Raw genomic sequence first — 15,913 nt, 5'->3', positions numbered from 1 at the left:
GACCATTCTTTCCTACTTCCCTAGCTCTGATTTCAACTTCATTGTTACACTTTTTAGCTTCTTTAGAGTCTGTGTATAATCAAAAGTAAAATATATCATCTGTTAGATTTAATTGGTCCTTTTCTAGGTAAGTAGGTAACTCCAAATTTCAAATGTTGACTTGAAAAGGAAGATAATTTTACTACAGTGAAGGAATATCTCATGGTATATGTCTCATGAAACCCTGCAGGGTGAGGGAGAGGGGTTTTTCCTTAAGGTATGTTGAACTTCCTAATATTTAGTATGGGTCTGGTTACCTTTTTTTGTTTATGATTGTTGACGTGATGTTTTAACTTTGGCTAAATAAAATCCATAGCAAGATATATCTGGAGAAAATATAGGCTTAGAATTAGGAAAGAACAGAGTCCAGACATCTTACTCTTTTCTGTGACAGGCAAGCTGTGCTTACAGCATGAGGATCTTGCAAAGAAGAGCATCCCAGCCCTTGTGCGAGAGCTCGAGGTGTGTGACGATGTGGCTGTTCGTAACAATGTTGTCATTGTTATGTGTGATCTTTGCATCCGGTACACTGTCATGGTGGACAAGTACATTCCTAATATCTCCATGTGCCTGAAGGATTCAGATCCATTCATCCGGAAGCAAACCCTCATCTTGCTTACCAATCTCTTGCAGGTATGTATGGGAATTAGATCTGTCATTTTTTTTCCCTTCACCATTGCTTCTGGTTTAAGAGAATATTTGAGTAGCATAGGAAATGTGCTGCTTTGTAGTAGAATCCAGAAATAATTAGCCCCGTCTCTGGTTTAAAATATCACCTTCTAGTGTTCTGCGCAGCCTTGTAAACAGCTCATTATTTCCTAATCTTCGTTTTGGGTGTTGGTTCAGATATCCTGTCAAACAGTGTGAAGTTTTGTCTCTGCAGATAAACACCATGGAGAGAAAAGCACACTTGGTGCACAAGTAGTTCTAGTCCCTCTTCTGTCGTTCTCCTTGTTTCTCAGCATAGCCCCTGTGTTTGTACACGAGGTCACGGTACCTCCCCTGGCCGTCTCAGAGTTCAGGAAACATTTCAGTGTGTGAAAGAACTTAGTGTGCTGTGAAGCTCTGCAGAGCATTCGATGTTTTTATTCACATTGAGAGCATGGGTTTGGCTTATCGTGAGAGGAAAGTAATATTTGTTCTTTAAAAAGAAGGCATTTAACAAAGCTATATATCTATTCTAGTATGTTCTATATACTCATGTTTTCATACATTATGGACCTGACAGACACAGCAGTGGCACTCTCCTTCAAAGCTGTGTGCTTCGAGTTGTTTTCCTAGTACAGTAGATTTGATGCTGTTCTCCCCACATGTTCCTCCGCTTCTCTTTGTGACTGACCAGTGGCATGTGCTTTCAGCATGGTGGGGAACTGAGTGCTGCGCCCACATCCACGCGCCATGGACAGGCTGAGCCCTGACGGGTGCACTATTAAACAGACGGACGCTGACAGTTGGCTGTATGACTGAATATCTGCAAAGTGTTAAAGTCCATCCTTCAACATGCCGGTCTCTCTTTATACAGGAGGAATTTGTGAAGTGGAAGGGCTCTCTGTTCTTTCGATTTGTCAGCACCCTGATAGATTCACACCCAGACGTCGCCAGGTAAATCTCCCTCACATGTCAGGCAGCTGAATGATTTACCTAATTTCTGGTATACATGAGATCTCTTTTCTTTAAAATTGGTTTGGAGTGGGGTCACTTAGGATTTAGTGAGCTTTTGGCACTTGCCAGAAAATTAACAGATTTTACGTAACATACTAAGCTATGTCACAAAGCTTTATTTTGCATATAAGTTAAAAACAAACACACACCTTATCCAGACTAACCATTAAATAATCTCAGCATTAACTACATTTGCTAACATTGTTCTCTCTTCCTAAAGGAGTAATGAAGAACAGTATATGCCTCTGTCATAGTAAACTGTATAGAATAGTAGCCATTAACCGTTGACTTAACTATGTTGATTTCTAGGCCAGTACAATGTTAGTTTTGATAAAGAGTTCAGACTTTCTTTTAAGTGCAAAAGTTGTAAGGAAGAAATTCTAAGAATTAAGACAGAATTGCACAGTGTGAAATAAGAATATGCAAATTACAAGGCTCCTTGGAAATGGATATTCCTTGAGTATTGGAAGGGAAGGGAATTGCTTTGCTACTTGTTAATTCCTATCCTTCTATAATTCTTTTAAAGATTTATTTCCAAGGGACTGAGAAATGATCTCACAGAATCTTAGATTATGTTGTATGAATAATTCTTCTTAAAGCAAGTCTGCAGTTGGAAAATAGAATGTTGAATGCTGTGGAAAAGCTACGACAATTGGGAAAGGTCTCTGTAGAGCTCATCAGCTATAAATAGCTTATAATAATGGGTCCCTCTGATTCTAAATATGGACACCAGTGATTTACTCTGAGTTCCATGAAAGAATTTCTGTTCGGTTTCCTTTGGGTATAATTTTCTGAGGAGGAACATTTTGCATAATAAACTAGTAGAAGGTTAACATTCTAATTAATACTATCTAAAGTCAAGAGCAAAAAGCTAAGGCTATTGCTTTCTCTTTTCTTTGTTTATATAATTGAAAAAGGAACCTGAGAGCACGGCAGCGCCCTCTGATCATCACCCTGCTGCCGTGGGACTGGCTCTCAGGGCTCCTTATGTGGCCTGGAGCCCAGGAGCGGCCTGATTAGAAATGCGTGGAAGATCAGTTATTTAACCTGCATTTCTGTGCTTTCCCTACTTTTGTCAGCTCCTATACATGTTCATTGAAAAGGCATTGATCAGTACGTAAAATATATGTAGAACCCATTATACGAGGATCAGAGCATGAGTCAAAAAGAAATTAGCAGGACAGATAAAGAGGTACTTTAGACTCTAGTGAGATTATCAGTGCCTCTGGTAGCATTTTAATATTTCCCTCTTAGATCTTTCCATTTTATCTGTGCACTCTGGGTTTGTTTAAACCATGGTTCAAGTGTGAACCATGATTTTCAGCTTTGAAAAGCTGATGACTACCCTTGCTAACTGTAATTTAAATTAGTCTCTTCTCCTGGTTTTAGGCCAAAGGTGAGACCTATCTGCTTACATTAAAATACGTTGATTTTTCCATATGTATGTGCTAATGCAGATCTTCCAAAGAGTCTACAGTGGCAGAGGCTGTTGAATTTATTTTTGCTCCAGGTGGATTTCCCAAAGATTCTGGCATGAGCAAATCTGCATGACATTTTTAATTGGCCATACAAACCCAAAATTTGGGGCCTGCAAAATTGTATGATCTATTTTCCCCTCTGCCTACTAGGTGGTGGCCTTGTAGTACAGTGGTCACAGGGTGATAGCCATCTAACAAGTGGATTGTTTCAGTTTAACTGGATCAATGCTGCAGAAGTGCAAGAAGGCAGGAGCCAGAGAGGTTCAAGGCAAGAAAGTGACTAAAATAATGGACCATTAAAACAGAAAAGGAAGTAAAGACAGAGATGGCTTGGTTTGGGAGAAAAGGAAGCAATTAAGAATCTAGATGGCTTAGTGAAGTTTAGAACCAGTGGAATAGGGATGAGAGAGTCAGAAAGCTGGAAGGCTAGGTGGGTGTGGTCCAGAAGTGGATTATTTGACATCAGAACTGGGGCGTTCCAGATATAGTGACATGGTCCAGGATGTGGCTGCAGAGTAGCAACACAGTGTATAGATGTGAGGGTCACGAGTCAATGAAGTCAGGAAAATAGAAAGTTAGGGGTTAAATGAGCTCGTCTGTATGGACTTGAAGATGCTCTGAATTATTGTTTTAGTCCATTTGAGCAGCTACAACAAAATACCACAGACTGGGTGGCTTATAAACAACAGAAATTTATTTCTCAGTTTGGAGGCTGGAAGTCTGAGATCAGGGTGCCAGCGTGGTAGGGTTTTGGTGAAGGCCCTCTTCCCAATAGCAGACTTCTCATTGAATCTTCACATGGCAGAAGGGGTGAGGGAGCTCTCTGGGGTCCCTGTTATAAAGCCACTAATCCCATCATGGGGGCTCCACCCTCATGACCTCATCACTTCCCAAAGGCCCCACCTCCTAATACCATCTCCTTGGGGGTGAAGTTTCAACATAGGAATTTGGGGGGACACAAACATACAGGCTGTGGCTGCGATGTTAAAGTTTGGAATGGAGAAAACCGGTAAGCAGTTACCAAGCAGTAGAGAGCAAAATAGAAAGCAGGAGCTTCAAAAGAAAAGACTAAGTAAGTACTGTTATGTGAACCAGGTGGAGGAGTCGTGATTTTTTTTAACCAATAGCCAACCCTCCCTTTCCCTCTTCCCTATTGTCTCCCCCACCCATTGATTTCTTCAGAGCACTTTTGGCAATATGTTTTGTGTTGTATGTGTGATGTCTGTTTGCCTACTAGAACACAAGAATTTCTATTTCCTGCTCTATCCCCATACCAGCTGAAAGAGAGCTGGAAACCGAGTAGACACTCTGTGAACATCTGGTTAAATGAATGAATGAAAATACCGTCGGTGGAAAATGTGGTCCTCATGGCCTGACTAGGGGGTTTGAGGGAAGCAGCAGCCTCCCTTGAGAGGGCTGTAAGGGAAACGGTGTCCTTGGAGGAAAGCCAGTTCCTGCTGCTGGAGAGGAAGTGTAGAGAGGGTAGAGGCTTCTCATGGGGACTGGGATACAGAAACACAACAGGAAGATTCCAGGCTGGGGAAGGAGACATGGGAAGTGAGACTGAGAGAAAAGAAACAATGATATAGGGCAGTAATGGGGATGAGGAGGGCCAGATAACTGGGGCCGGGATTTGGGCTGGTAGCCAAGGATGCACAGATCTAGGGAATAACTTGCCTCCAGTTTCAAATAGAATTCTGGTATAAGTGGGTGTGTGCGCCCAGTCCCAGTCTGAGATGGACTGTGCTGTAGGCCAGGTCAGAAATATGAGCGCGTTAACAGCAGCCATTCTTGAGCAGATGTCTGCTTCAGAAGAGCATTTGGCTTGGGAAGCTCTGAAAGAAGTCATATTTTTGTGTTTCCTACTAAATCTGAAAATGGAGTGAACAGACTGCTCTTCCTGTGGCCTCCTAGGGCCATTTGAAACCTGGATTTGGATTCTTCGTAAGAGAGTGGTAATTTCTTTCTACAAGATTATTATTAACCAATTTACCTGGTCTTTCTTTTGTTTTCCATGTAATGCGGTTAATTGCCGTGTAAACTCCAGACAGTATCCCCAAGTTGGTGGTGTGTTATGGATAGTTCCTATTAATTGCCCTGTGGGATAAGGAGAGGTGGGAAAGGATGCTGACTTAGTTCTTAACTCAGGAAGATTTCTTTAGAACTGTTGAAGTTTTCTATTCCAGGTAACTGAAAATGCTATCTCTGTCACTCTATAGGAATGCACAGGAAACGTTACTTGGAATGCTAATTTCTTTTAACTTTTCAGCTGACAAACAAAAGAAATAGTCCGTCTTCCCGGATTTATCAAGGTAGTAGGACCTAAGTCTTAATCCACTCAAGGCTGAAACTTGGTATTTTAAGTCCCAGGAAATGCAGCAGCAAGATGAGTACTGGATATTACACACTGACTATGCGTCTGGCTTCTCATGACGCGAAACTCTTTGACTCTGCTTCCAGCCCTGAGCATTTGAATCCTTTGCATAAGTATGTTACTCTGGAGTTTATTCGTATAGTTGGTAAGTCAGTTATTAGCTAGGGAGTAGACAGCATATATTTTTGACCTAAACTCTGAGGAGATGAGTATTTCACATCAAGTTGAAGCTCAGAGCAGCCCCTCTTCTTGCAGAGGAATTACTGGATTCTATTTAATTTTACATGTTTGTATAAATAACTTCAAATCTGAGGAGAAAATTCAGGTAACTGAGAACTACTGTGCCATGGCAGGTTAACTGTAGTAAAATACCACAGAAGGGAAAGTCTTGTTGTTGTCTGTTGGGGGCTGTTATCTGTTTCTCTGGTGGTTTCCTCCACTCTGTCTTGGACGCTTTGCCCAGTCACCCTTGTTCAGGAGGAACTCCACTTGCTGCTGGCCCTCGTGGCCTCTGCAGCCCAGGTGGAGTGTGCTGAGCGTGCTGAGATCAGAGAGGCGCTCCTGGCTGGCTCTAAGTGCATTTCTCCTCAGGGAATCCCCTTTAGCAAATAGAGGTTTATTTGTTTTGTTTTCACAATCATGTCAGGCTGCTCCCTTATTTCCTAGGTTAATAGTTAAAGTGTTATTTGCAGCAGAATTTTTGTCTAGGCTTACTTCAACATCATGATTTCTGAACTATCTTCTCTAACTTATAATTGATGTGTATGCTGTGAATACAAACTGATTTTAATATTAGCCTAAGGAAAAACGTTAGGGGGTGGTGAATCTCCTGCAGGTCCTGATGCATTCCAAAGCCAAAAATGAAACGTTTGGATGTTCCTTGTCACTACTCCTCCCTGCTTGAGAGTTGACTGGTGCTCCTGTGTGGGTGGAAATGGCATTTAACTCTGAAGTGAAATTAAAACGTTGGTCTGGACAGTATGAATGGATCAAAGCCAGCCTTGTAACACTTTAGGTTGACCCCTGAGCAAAAAGCCTACCTTGGCCTTTTCTCATCTACTAGCATGATGAAACAGAAACTCTCAGGGAGCCTGTAGTGAACAGTCTGGCTTCTACCCACGTACATTTGGCCCTGGAAACCATTAGCATTTTGCCCTTCATATTGGTGTGGTGCTAGTGGCATCTCTGTCCCACTGGGCTGCCTGGTGTGTGCTGTGCAGGCTGGACAACTCTTCCGGGGTGGGGCAGAGGGGAAAGGAGAGCGCCCAGGGCTTGCCAATGAGTCCAAAGCTCAGGAGAGTCAGTTTCCGTCAGTGCAGGGGACTTGCCCTACTTACCCACACTATAAGCTCTTGTCATTAACTCCAATTCTTGAGAAAGTTCCTGTTGCTAAAATTGCTTTTTGTTCATTATTCGGGGCAATAAACTTAAAGTTGGGGGTGAAGGCCAAGTGTTCATGTTCAAATTGTCATTGTCATTGCATTGGCCTTCAGGACGTTGGGCCTTAGCTTGGAGAAGGAATTGTTTCTTCCTGTTTGAAGTACAGCTGGATAGTAACACCTTGTTAAAATTTTGAAAGGAAACCTGGCAGGGAAAATCTTTATGCTGACCTTGGATTCGAAAGGGAGGCTGTTGGGTGAGGACAGACAAAAGCAGCTAAATTTGTGTCTTGCTTTTGATCTGAATGAAGCTGTTTATGGGGTAGATTGAGTATCCTTTCCTCTGGTTTGCAGTCCCCTCTCGATTGCAGAGTTCCCAGGGTTCATTTTAGAGGCTGTCTGCGTATGGCAAATGGGTCTTTTTCTTTTGCTTCTTCTGTCTTCGCAGTTTTGGGGAGTTTTGCCTGGCTCACCTGTTACTGAAGAGGAGCCCTGCCATGTTCTTCCAGCACTTCATTGAGTGTCTCTTCCACTTCAACAACTATGAGAAGCATGAGAAGTACAATAGATTCCCGCAGTCCGAGAGGTCAGTGACACCCTCAGGAGAGCTGGGCAGAGGTGGAGACGGCGGGCTGTTTGTGGCAATTGGGGCACGGCCCCAGCCCCGGTCTTCCTTGAGGGGTCCTGACTTCTCTTGGCAGGCGATGTGAGGAGATTTCTTATGCCAGTCGGCTCCTATGGGGAACACCCGTGGCGAGCAGGGTCTCTCCTCAGCATGCTTGAGCCTCTGGCAGACAGCTATAAGTGTGCTGTGAAATACCGTTGAAGCTCAAGTCCTTTTCGCCCTTGCTCACGTGATGTGTGAAATTGTCCTGTTTTGCCACAGGGAGATTCGGCTGTTTTCACTGAAGGGAAAGGCCAACAAAGAGAAACGAATGAAAATCTACAAGTTTCTTCTAGACCACTTCACAGATGAACAGCGATTCAATATCACCTCCAAAATCTGCCTTAGTATTTTGGGTAGGCCTGGCGTGTTTGGGATGAAATGTGTATTTAGAAATGAAATGCTGTGCAGCTAATGGCCCAGCAGATCTGTGGCAAATGGTACCCTGGTCCAACAAGAAGACCCCTTTTGTCTGTCTTCGACATCAGCTGTGCCTATGCAGACCCCCCTTGAGGCCCCAGACCGGCCCCTTCACCTGTGAGATGCACTTCCCCTCTAGGGCCAGACTGTTTCTCAGCAGCCCATCTTTTGTGCTCTCTCTCAGCATGCTTCGCTGACGGCATCCTGCCCGCAGATATGGAAGCCAGTGAGTTACTCTCAGATACGTTTGAGGTCCTCAGCTCAAAGGAGATCAAGCTTTTGGCAATGAGATCTAAAGCAGACAGGGACCTCATTATGGAAGAAGATGAGATGGCCCTGGCCAATGTGGTCATGCAGGAAGCTCAGAAAAAGCTCATCTCTCAAGTGAGTGCACTGCTCTCTAACGAGGCCTGGCACACCTGTGCCTCCCCATCCACCCCTGCGTACTGCTGGACCGCCTCAGACCCCAGTTCCATGCTCACTGGCGGCCCTCACTCTCACCGCGTGTGATCACTCTCCAGCTCTGTTTCTAGCTTGAGTGTCTGTCGTGCGCCTGAAAGTCCCCTTGCCTGCTTGGATGTGCCACAGGCATCTCCCACTCACTGTCAGAACTGATGTACCTCTGCCTCCTGGGCACCTCTCTTCTGTCCACAGTCCCTGCTGTGGAGAAGGGAGCCATTGCCTGCCAGCTTGTCCCAAAGGGTGCCCGGTGACCCCCCAGTGCGGAGTCTGGCGTGCCAGGCATGTGCTGTGCTTGGCAGTGAATGCGAGATGTCAGGGCTGGCTTGTGTGCCGGAGCTGTCGCCAGGCCCTGCTTCTGACACCTCGCCTGAGCCCTGCCCTGAAGGCTTTTGAACCCAAAGAAGTAGACTTTGATCACATCCCATGTGTCACCAGATCCTGCCGTTTCATCTCACAAGCGCATCTCTCTCATGTTTCCACTGGTGCTGCGTTTATTGAAGGCTGTGCCATTTCTGGCATATTGCTCACTGCCCTTTGTGTCTCTAGTTTCTTTCTGTTCCAGGCTGTCACCACCTTCCTGCCAGAGCAGTCTTTCTTCAGTACTGATCCGATCATTTTATTCTCCTGCTTAAAATACACTCAAGGCACATTGACTGCAGAGGGGCAGCGGGGAGCTTTGGGGTGAAGGGTTGTGGGTGATTATCTAGATGGTGGTGTCTGTTACTCAGCATATACTTTTGTGAAAACTCACTGAACTGTTCACTTAACACGGGTCAATTTCATCATATATAAGGTATACCTCACTAAAGATATCTTTAATAAGTAGGTTGGTGGCTTCCTGTCGTCTTCTGAATAAAATCCTGATTCTTCTTCAAGGCAGACAAAACCCTTATGTGTGCTGTGCTGCTCCCCCACCCCCTGCCACCTATTCTCTCTGTGCTCCCCTCTCTGATCCCTCCATTCCAGATTCCTGTTCATTCCTCCAACGGGAGATGTGCTCTCCTGCCTCTGTGCCTTTGCACTTCTGTCTGCAGTGCCCTCTCCCACCTTGTCCTCCCTTATCTACCACCTAATTCCTGCACATCCTAAGTGTCACTTTTCAAAGAAGCCTTTCCCGACAAACATTCCTGTTTACCCTTTCTTCCTACGCATCCCTCCTCTGTAAGTTCCCTAACACCCTGCCACTTGCCACATTGTGCCACACATCATTACACACCTTCTGTCTAGAAGTAACTTGAAGGCAAGGATCCCTGGCTTCACATCTCTATCCCCACAGGTTAGCTTGTATCTGGTGCGGAGAAGGTGCTGGATAATATGTGAGTTGAGTTGAGTGCATTTAAGGCCTTTGGAAGCATCCCTACGCTTGCTGTCTGCTTAGACTTATTTATTAAATTATTTCTTTTTCTACCTATTGCCAGGGACTCCAATAGGACTTTTAGAAATGAGTGGTTTACAAGCAAGGAACGGGTACTGGTGACTTTAAATAAGAAGAAAAAGGATATTTTTCAGATTCAAAATGATAAATCTTGCATATGTGGGCTACAATAGTGAATTATTTTTAATTCTGGCAGATTTATTGCAAAACAATTGTGATTAGTGTCATTCATGGTAAAGAATTTGAAGGCTTGGTCAAATCAGGTGCTTTATAAATACATAGCACTTTCTAAATGTGTGCAGAGTTAAACACACAGAAAGAGAGAGAGTTACAGAACTGACTCTCTTCATGCTTAGCCATTTTCCACCATTGCTATTTCACCAACAGGGATCCAGAGTATCTCTGTGGGTAGCCAGAATTGAACTCATTTTCCTTCCAGAGGGAGGATGTTGAATGGAGGGACTGAATGTGGAGCCAAGGGTTCGTGAGGGCTTCGTGTGGAGCTTTAGAGCTTTTCATCAAATTATTCAATGTATTTCTAAAACTTTTTTCTTATTTAGAAAATAAGAATAGTATTTATCTGCGTCTTACTTTACAAAGCCTTCTGAGTGTTTTGAGGTAATGCTTATAAAGTGTCCAGGAAAAACGTGATGGGTCTTACACAATCGCCAGTGTCATAATCAAAAATAAAGAATAAACTTACATAGTCCACTAGATTGGCCATACAGAAAGAACTAAGTGAAGGGAAAGTCTTTGTCTGTCAGAAGTTCATGCATCTAACACATGCCTTTGTTTGTGTTACTACAGGTTCAGAAGAGGAATTTCATAGAAAATATTATTCCAATTATCATCTCCCTGAAGACTGTGTTAGAGAAAAATAAGATCCCAGCTTTACGGGAACTCATGAACTATCTCAGGGTAAAAGATGACCGTGTACTTTGTGGTTGGTGTCTCTCTGCCCTCCCCCCACCCACCCCCCCCAGTTCATTACTCAGGATCTTCTGGCAGTTGTGATGCTACAGTTAGTCAGGGACTGACTAGAACTCAAAATGCTGCAAAACCAGCTTTGCATTTTTTTAGAACCGTACCAGGCAGCAGGCCTCAACTGCCTGGGAGAAGACAGAGAGTTTGACCACAGGTTTCACGGACGCTGGTCCTTGCCTTTTTCACACAGTTGAGTTTGCGAAGAGCTGACTCACCGTGCTGAGCGTGTGTGTCCTTAATGCCACTTAGATTCAATTTTAAAGACTTTCTGAACTGGGGTCAAGAACAAACTCATCATCTTAGTTCATTCTGGTGAGGGATAAAGTGAAAATTGATCATCATGTTTAATTTGGGGATGTTTATCTTTAACACTGTCTCCAGTTTACAAGTCAGGAAATAACTGCCCAGTAGCAGCAGGCCCTGGGGAATACCGATCAGAGGCTGGGCTGCCATCTCGGGCAGATCCAAGGCCCTGAAGAGTCTCAATCTAAGTAGCCAGGATATGCATACTTGCAGTGCAGACACAAATGAGGTGTCAGATCTTTCTGGCAAAATCTTTCTTTTTTTTTTTCTTTTTGAGGAACATTAGCCCTGAGCTAACTACTGCCAGTCCTCCTCTTTTTTACTGAGGAAGCCTGGCCCTGAGCTAACACCTGGCCCATCTTCCTCTGTTTTATATGTGGGACACCTACCACAGCATGGCTTGCCATGTGGTGCCATGTCCGCACCGGGGATCCGAACCAGCGAACCCTGAGCTGCCGAGAAGCGGAATGTATGCACTTAACCACTGTGCAACAGGGCTGCCCCCAGGCAAAATCTTTTAATCAGAAATAAATGCAACATTTTTTTCTTTCTCTGTTACACTCTGCTATTTTCTCCCTCAAAAAAATGCTAAGAATTTTTGTTTTTCAAAAAGGGCTACAACAGAATTACACTGCATATAATTTTTGAAACAGCTCTTTATCCTGAGGAAGCTAAGGTGGAAAGATAGGCTCAGCATATGGAGAAAAATAAGAACTTCCAGTTATTCTTATATTTTTATTGCCCTGTTTTGAACCTCAGAAAGGAAAAACTAAAAGAGCTTGGATCCTAAATAGACTACTTAAACACTTAAGACAAATCAGTCTATCTCCAGTTTCTGAGCACACTGCCATGGCACGGGCACATGGCTGCCTCGTTTGACAGCACAGCTCTTTTCCGCTGGATCCTCTGTTAAAGCAGCTCCAGGACTCCCTCTGACCTGGGACCCCTCTGTGGTGGCAGCTAGAAGAGGCGTTGGCTTTCCTTCCCTTTGTTGGGCCTCCCCAGCCCTCAGAGATGGGGCTACGACTTATGTTTTGCTCCCTCTAATACTGTCAGGTGAAATGGTTTCTTTCTCTTAGGAAAGAGGTTTGGTCCCTCGCAGCCCTCTTTAAGACCTAAGGCTGTTTCTCCCTGATATGGTAGAAGGTTTTCTGTTGTATCTTCGGAAGAGGACACAAAGATGGGATTAGGGCCCTAGTGGCAATCCTCTGAGAAGGCCAGTTAGACAGGAGAGCAGTGTTTAGACTGCACCTCTTCCTGTAACTTGCTCCAGAGGCCCTGTCTCAGCCAGGACAGTGCTGTGTATCACCTGCCCACCTGACCTCTGACATGAATTCCTAAGGAGCCTGCCTCAGTGACACCACAAGATACTTTGAACTGGTAGTGACCCAGAGCCAAGCCGGACCACCCAGATATATCACTATCCCCATCCCAGACTTCAGGAATGGAAAGGGGCCAGGTATTGGTAGAAGTTCTGTGCCTTGTTATAAGTTCTACTTTAGGCTAAGATTGTATGATGCCACATCCTTTCTCCCAGCAGGAAGCTGGGGAAACGCCTGTTAACTGGCAGACAGACAGGAAGCTTCCTAAGAGCCCAGAACTGTTAGTTAACATCTCACATCGTGCTCACCTGCTTGTGTGGTCCATACAAGTGCAGTTGGTGTGTCCTGGGAAACTACCATCATTTTAGTTAACTTGTTGGCTGATGTCATAGAAATAGTCTGCTCTCAGGAAAATAAGTCTTACTGTTCCTATTGTTATTTATCAAGTCTTGGAGAGCTTATTTATTTATTCAAGAAAACATTAAAGGATGCCTTTGGGTCTGTTTTAGGAGGTGATGCAGGATTACCAGGATGAAGTCAAGGAGTTCTTTGCAGTTGACAAACAACTGGCATCAGAGCTCGAGTACGACATGAAGAAGTACAGTGAACAGCTAGCCCAGGAGCAAGAGCTGGCAAGACAAGCTGATGTGAACAGGGGGGCTGCAGGTGCTCATGGGGCACAGACGGTGCAGGTAGATGAGCGGCCCCCTTCAGTCCACCCTCCTTTCCAGTCTGCTCTCTGCTGTCTGCTTCCCAGCCTTTCTCAAAAGGCACATGTGAACAGAGGCTGGTCTGAGGTAGGCCTGCAGGACTGCTGCCTGTGGGCTGCTGCGTGTTCCTTTGTTGTGTGTGACACACAGGTGGCTCCAGCACAGAGGCTTCCCTTCCCTCGAGGCTGGGTGACACGAACTTGTCTGCAAAGTCATTGTGACGAAAGTTGGGGAAATGTGCGAATGCGCAGGAAGCAGGCTGGCTGTGGGCGCCTTGGCCTGTGAGTGCAGCCATCCTAGATAGCCGGAGCTCCGAGGCGGCTGGGTCTGTTGGCAGTCTCCTCCCCACACGCCCCTCTCTAGAACGTGCTGGCACTGGGAGGTATTTCTAGGTGGGCTGCTGCTCACTCTCAGACACAGTGTGCTGACTTCCCTGAGAAATCCGGACAGATCTGCTGCATTAAAACATCATGGGGACAAACTTAACTGACTCCTTTTTCTCTTCTTTAATGCCCCAACATCCACATGTGGCAGTCTGCTGATAGTACTGTTTCTGAAGAGAATGTTCTTGCCCAGGGCTGACATAGTTTTAAAATGATTACTTAGGAACTTACAGCATGTAAAAATTCCATTTTTAAAAAAAAGTGATAGAAGGTAAATATTCCTTATTTATCTTCTGTAGCAGGTTGCTCTGAGTTTAGAAATAATGCCAGTTCCTGCTGGCCAAGAACATGCCACTGCCTCCGCTGCTCCTAGCCAGCCCTCCACACCTGGGCCCAGCGCTGGCCAAACGCCACCTTCTTCACTTGAAGCTGGGCCCTTGAAGAGGTTCATGCCCAAGGCCAGGTATGGAGCCCCCTGACCTCCTATCGCCATGTTCTCAGGGCTGTCGTGGCCTTCCCCACTAGGCGTTTTCCGCGTGAGTGTTCACACTGCTGCCTCATTCCGGGCCCTTCCCTCTCAGAGCTGCAGCAAGCGTGGGTGAGGGAAGCATTTGAGAGAAAGGGGTTGGTTGTTTCAGTGTTTGCACTCTTGCTTTCTGCCCATCTGTGGCCTCTTCTCCACAGGCCCATGTCCCTGAGCACCATTGCAATCCTGAATTCTGTCAAGAAAGCTGTGGAGTCGAATAGCAGGCATCGGACTCGGAGCACAGGAGCGCTGCCTTTCACTTTAAACCCTGGAAGCGCAGACGGGACACGCAGTCACGGTGAGTCTGAGGGCCAGCAGGACTGCTCGTGGTCCGCCTCAGACACGCCGAGGGTGCAGAGTAAATCCCAGAGCAAGCCTCCTCCTCATCCTTTTAAGTGGCTTCTGTTTTCTTATCTTTGAAACAAAGAACTTTGGGAACTTGGATTATAGGCAATAAAACAGTGCATGTTTGTGATAAAAGGTTTGGAAAAGAGGGGGAAATAGAAAACCCACCCATAGCAGTGAGGTGCTTATTCTTCCAGTCTTTCTACTCCTCACACACGTCTGTTTGGTTTCATGTATAAAATCGTGATCTTAGTGTGCAGCCTGTGTTACAACCTGCTTCCCTACACACACTTAGAGCAACATATAGTGAAAATTTTCCCGTGAACTTTTCTTCCAGGCTTTGCTCCTAGTGGCTTTATAGCGTTCTATCTTGTAGAAGTGCCACAACTTATATTACTACCCTGTTCTTGAAAATGTGGGTGCTTTTCAATTTTTCGTCTTGTTTTTGTTTCTGTTTTGCTGAGGGAGATTCACCCTGAACCAACATGTGCTGCCAATCTTCCTCTTTTTGTATGTGAGCCACCGCCACAGTGTGGCCACTGGCAGACAAGTGGTGTAGGTCTGTGCCCGGGAACTGAACCCAGGCCGCCAAAGCAGAGTGCACTGAACTTAACCACTAGGCCACCGGGGCTGGCCTGCAATTTTTTGGAATAAATAATGTCACAGTAAACATCCTTGTACACATAGCCTTGTGTATATGTAATCTTCAGGACTAAGTTCCAGCACTCAGAGGCCATGACTATTTTAAAAACTTCTGACAGTGTCAGACCACCCTCTACGATTCACTCCATATTATACTCCTGCCAGCGGCACCTGAGTGTCCATTTTCCTGCTTAAAAACACTGGTTTTATAATTTTTCATTTTCTTTGCTGAGCTTTATAGACTAAAAATGGTTACAGTTTTAATTTCCATTTCTTTGAATCCTAGTGAGAATGGACATTGTTTCTTGTGTTTATCATTTATTTGTATCTTTCTGAATTACTTCTTTATAAGAACATTTTAGTGGGATATTAACTTTACTTATATCTTGCAAGTATTTTTTCTCATTTGGTCATTTTGCTCTTTGATATTGTTTTGGGTGTTTTGGACAGATAAGACTTTGCCATTTTATCCTAGCATCTTCATTCAGCTTGGAGCGAGAGTCCAATGGAGCTGTTGACCATCTAACTAAACGAGCAATCAGCACTCCTGAGAGTAAGTAATGTGAAGGAGCTGGCTTCTCCAGACTCTCTCCCGCGGTCACTGTGTCTGTCCTGGCTGCAGTAACACTCCTTCTGTTGTAGGGCAGCTCTCTGCACAAGGCTGTCCTGATGCTCAGCAACATCATGGTGCACTATGTCCGACTAAGTGTTTCGTAATAATAACACTAACTCGATTGACTGAGCACCAGCTGAGTGTCAAGCAGTCTTCCACGTGCTTTTACACACGTTAACTCAGATGCACTCCGACCCTGTGAGGTGTTGACAGCCAAGGCGTGGGGCGTGGG

General features: G+C 44.9%; 1 protein-coding gene across 3 annotated transcripts in view; it reads left to right on the top strand.

The window, feature by feature from the left end:
• The window catches only part of NCAPD3 (non-SMC condensin II complex subunit D3), a 64,917-nt gene that overhangs the window by 44,263 nt on the left and 4,741 nt on the right, over window positions 1–15,913 (top strand). For 2 of the 3 annotated variants that reach the window (XM_046638510.1, XM_046638509.1), the window contains exons 24-33: window positions 434–672; window positions 1,562–1,641; window positions 7,381–7,518; window positions 7,819–7,952; window positions 8,201–8,400; window positions 10,661–10,771; window positions 12,972–13,259; window positions 13,855–14,018; window positions 14,240–14,379; window positions 15,544–15,621. In XM_046638510.1, coding sequence (XP_046494466.1) covers window positions 434–672; window positions 1,562–1,641; window positions 7,381–7,518; window positions 7,819–7,952; window positions 8,201–8,400; window positions 10,661–10,771; window positions 12,972–13,259; window positions 13,855–14,018; window positions 14,240–14,379; window positions 15,544–15,621 — 1,572 coding nt within the window. The remainder of the gene's footprint in view (window positions 1–433; window positions 673–1,561; window positions 1,642–7,380; window positions 7,519–7,818; window positions 7,953–8,200; window positions 8,401–10,660; window positions 10,772–12,971; window positions 13,260–13,854; window positions 14,019–14,239; window positions 14,380–15,543; window positions 15,622–15,913) is intronic. The other variant, XM_046638511.1, reaches the window with a different exon arrangement.

The sequence above is a fragment of the Equus quagga genome, chromosome 14 (assembly GCF_021613505.1).
Source record: "Equus quagga isolate Etosha38 chromosome 14, UCLA_HA_Equagga_1.0, whole genome shotgun sequence".
Classification (NCBI taxonomy): Eukaryota; Metazoa; Chordata; class Mammalia; order Perissodactyla; family Equidae; genus Equus; species Equus quagga.
This window is presented reverse-complemented; position numbering and strand designations above follow the sequence as displayed.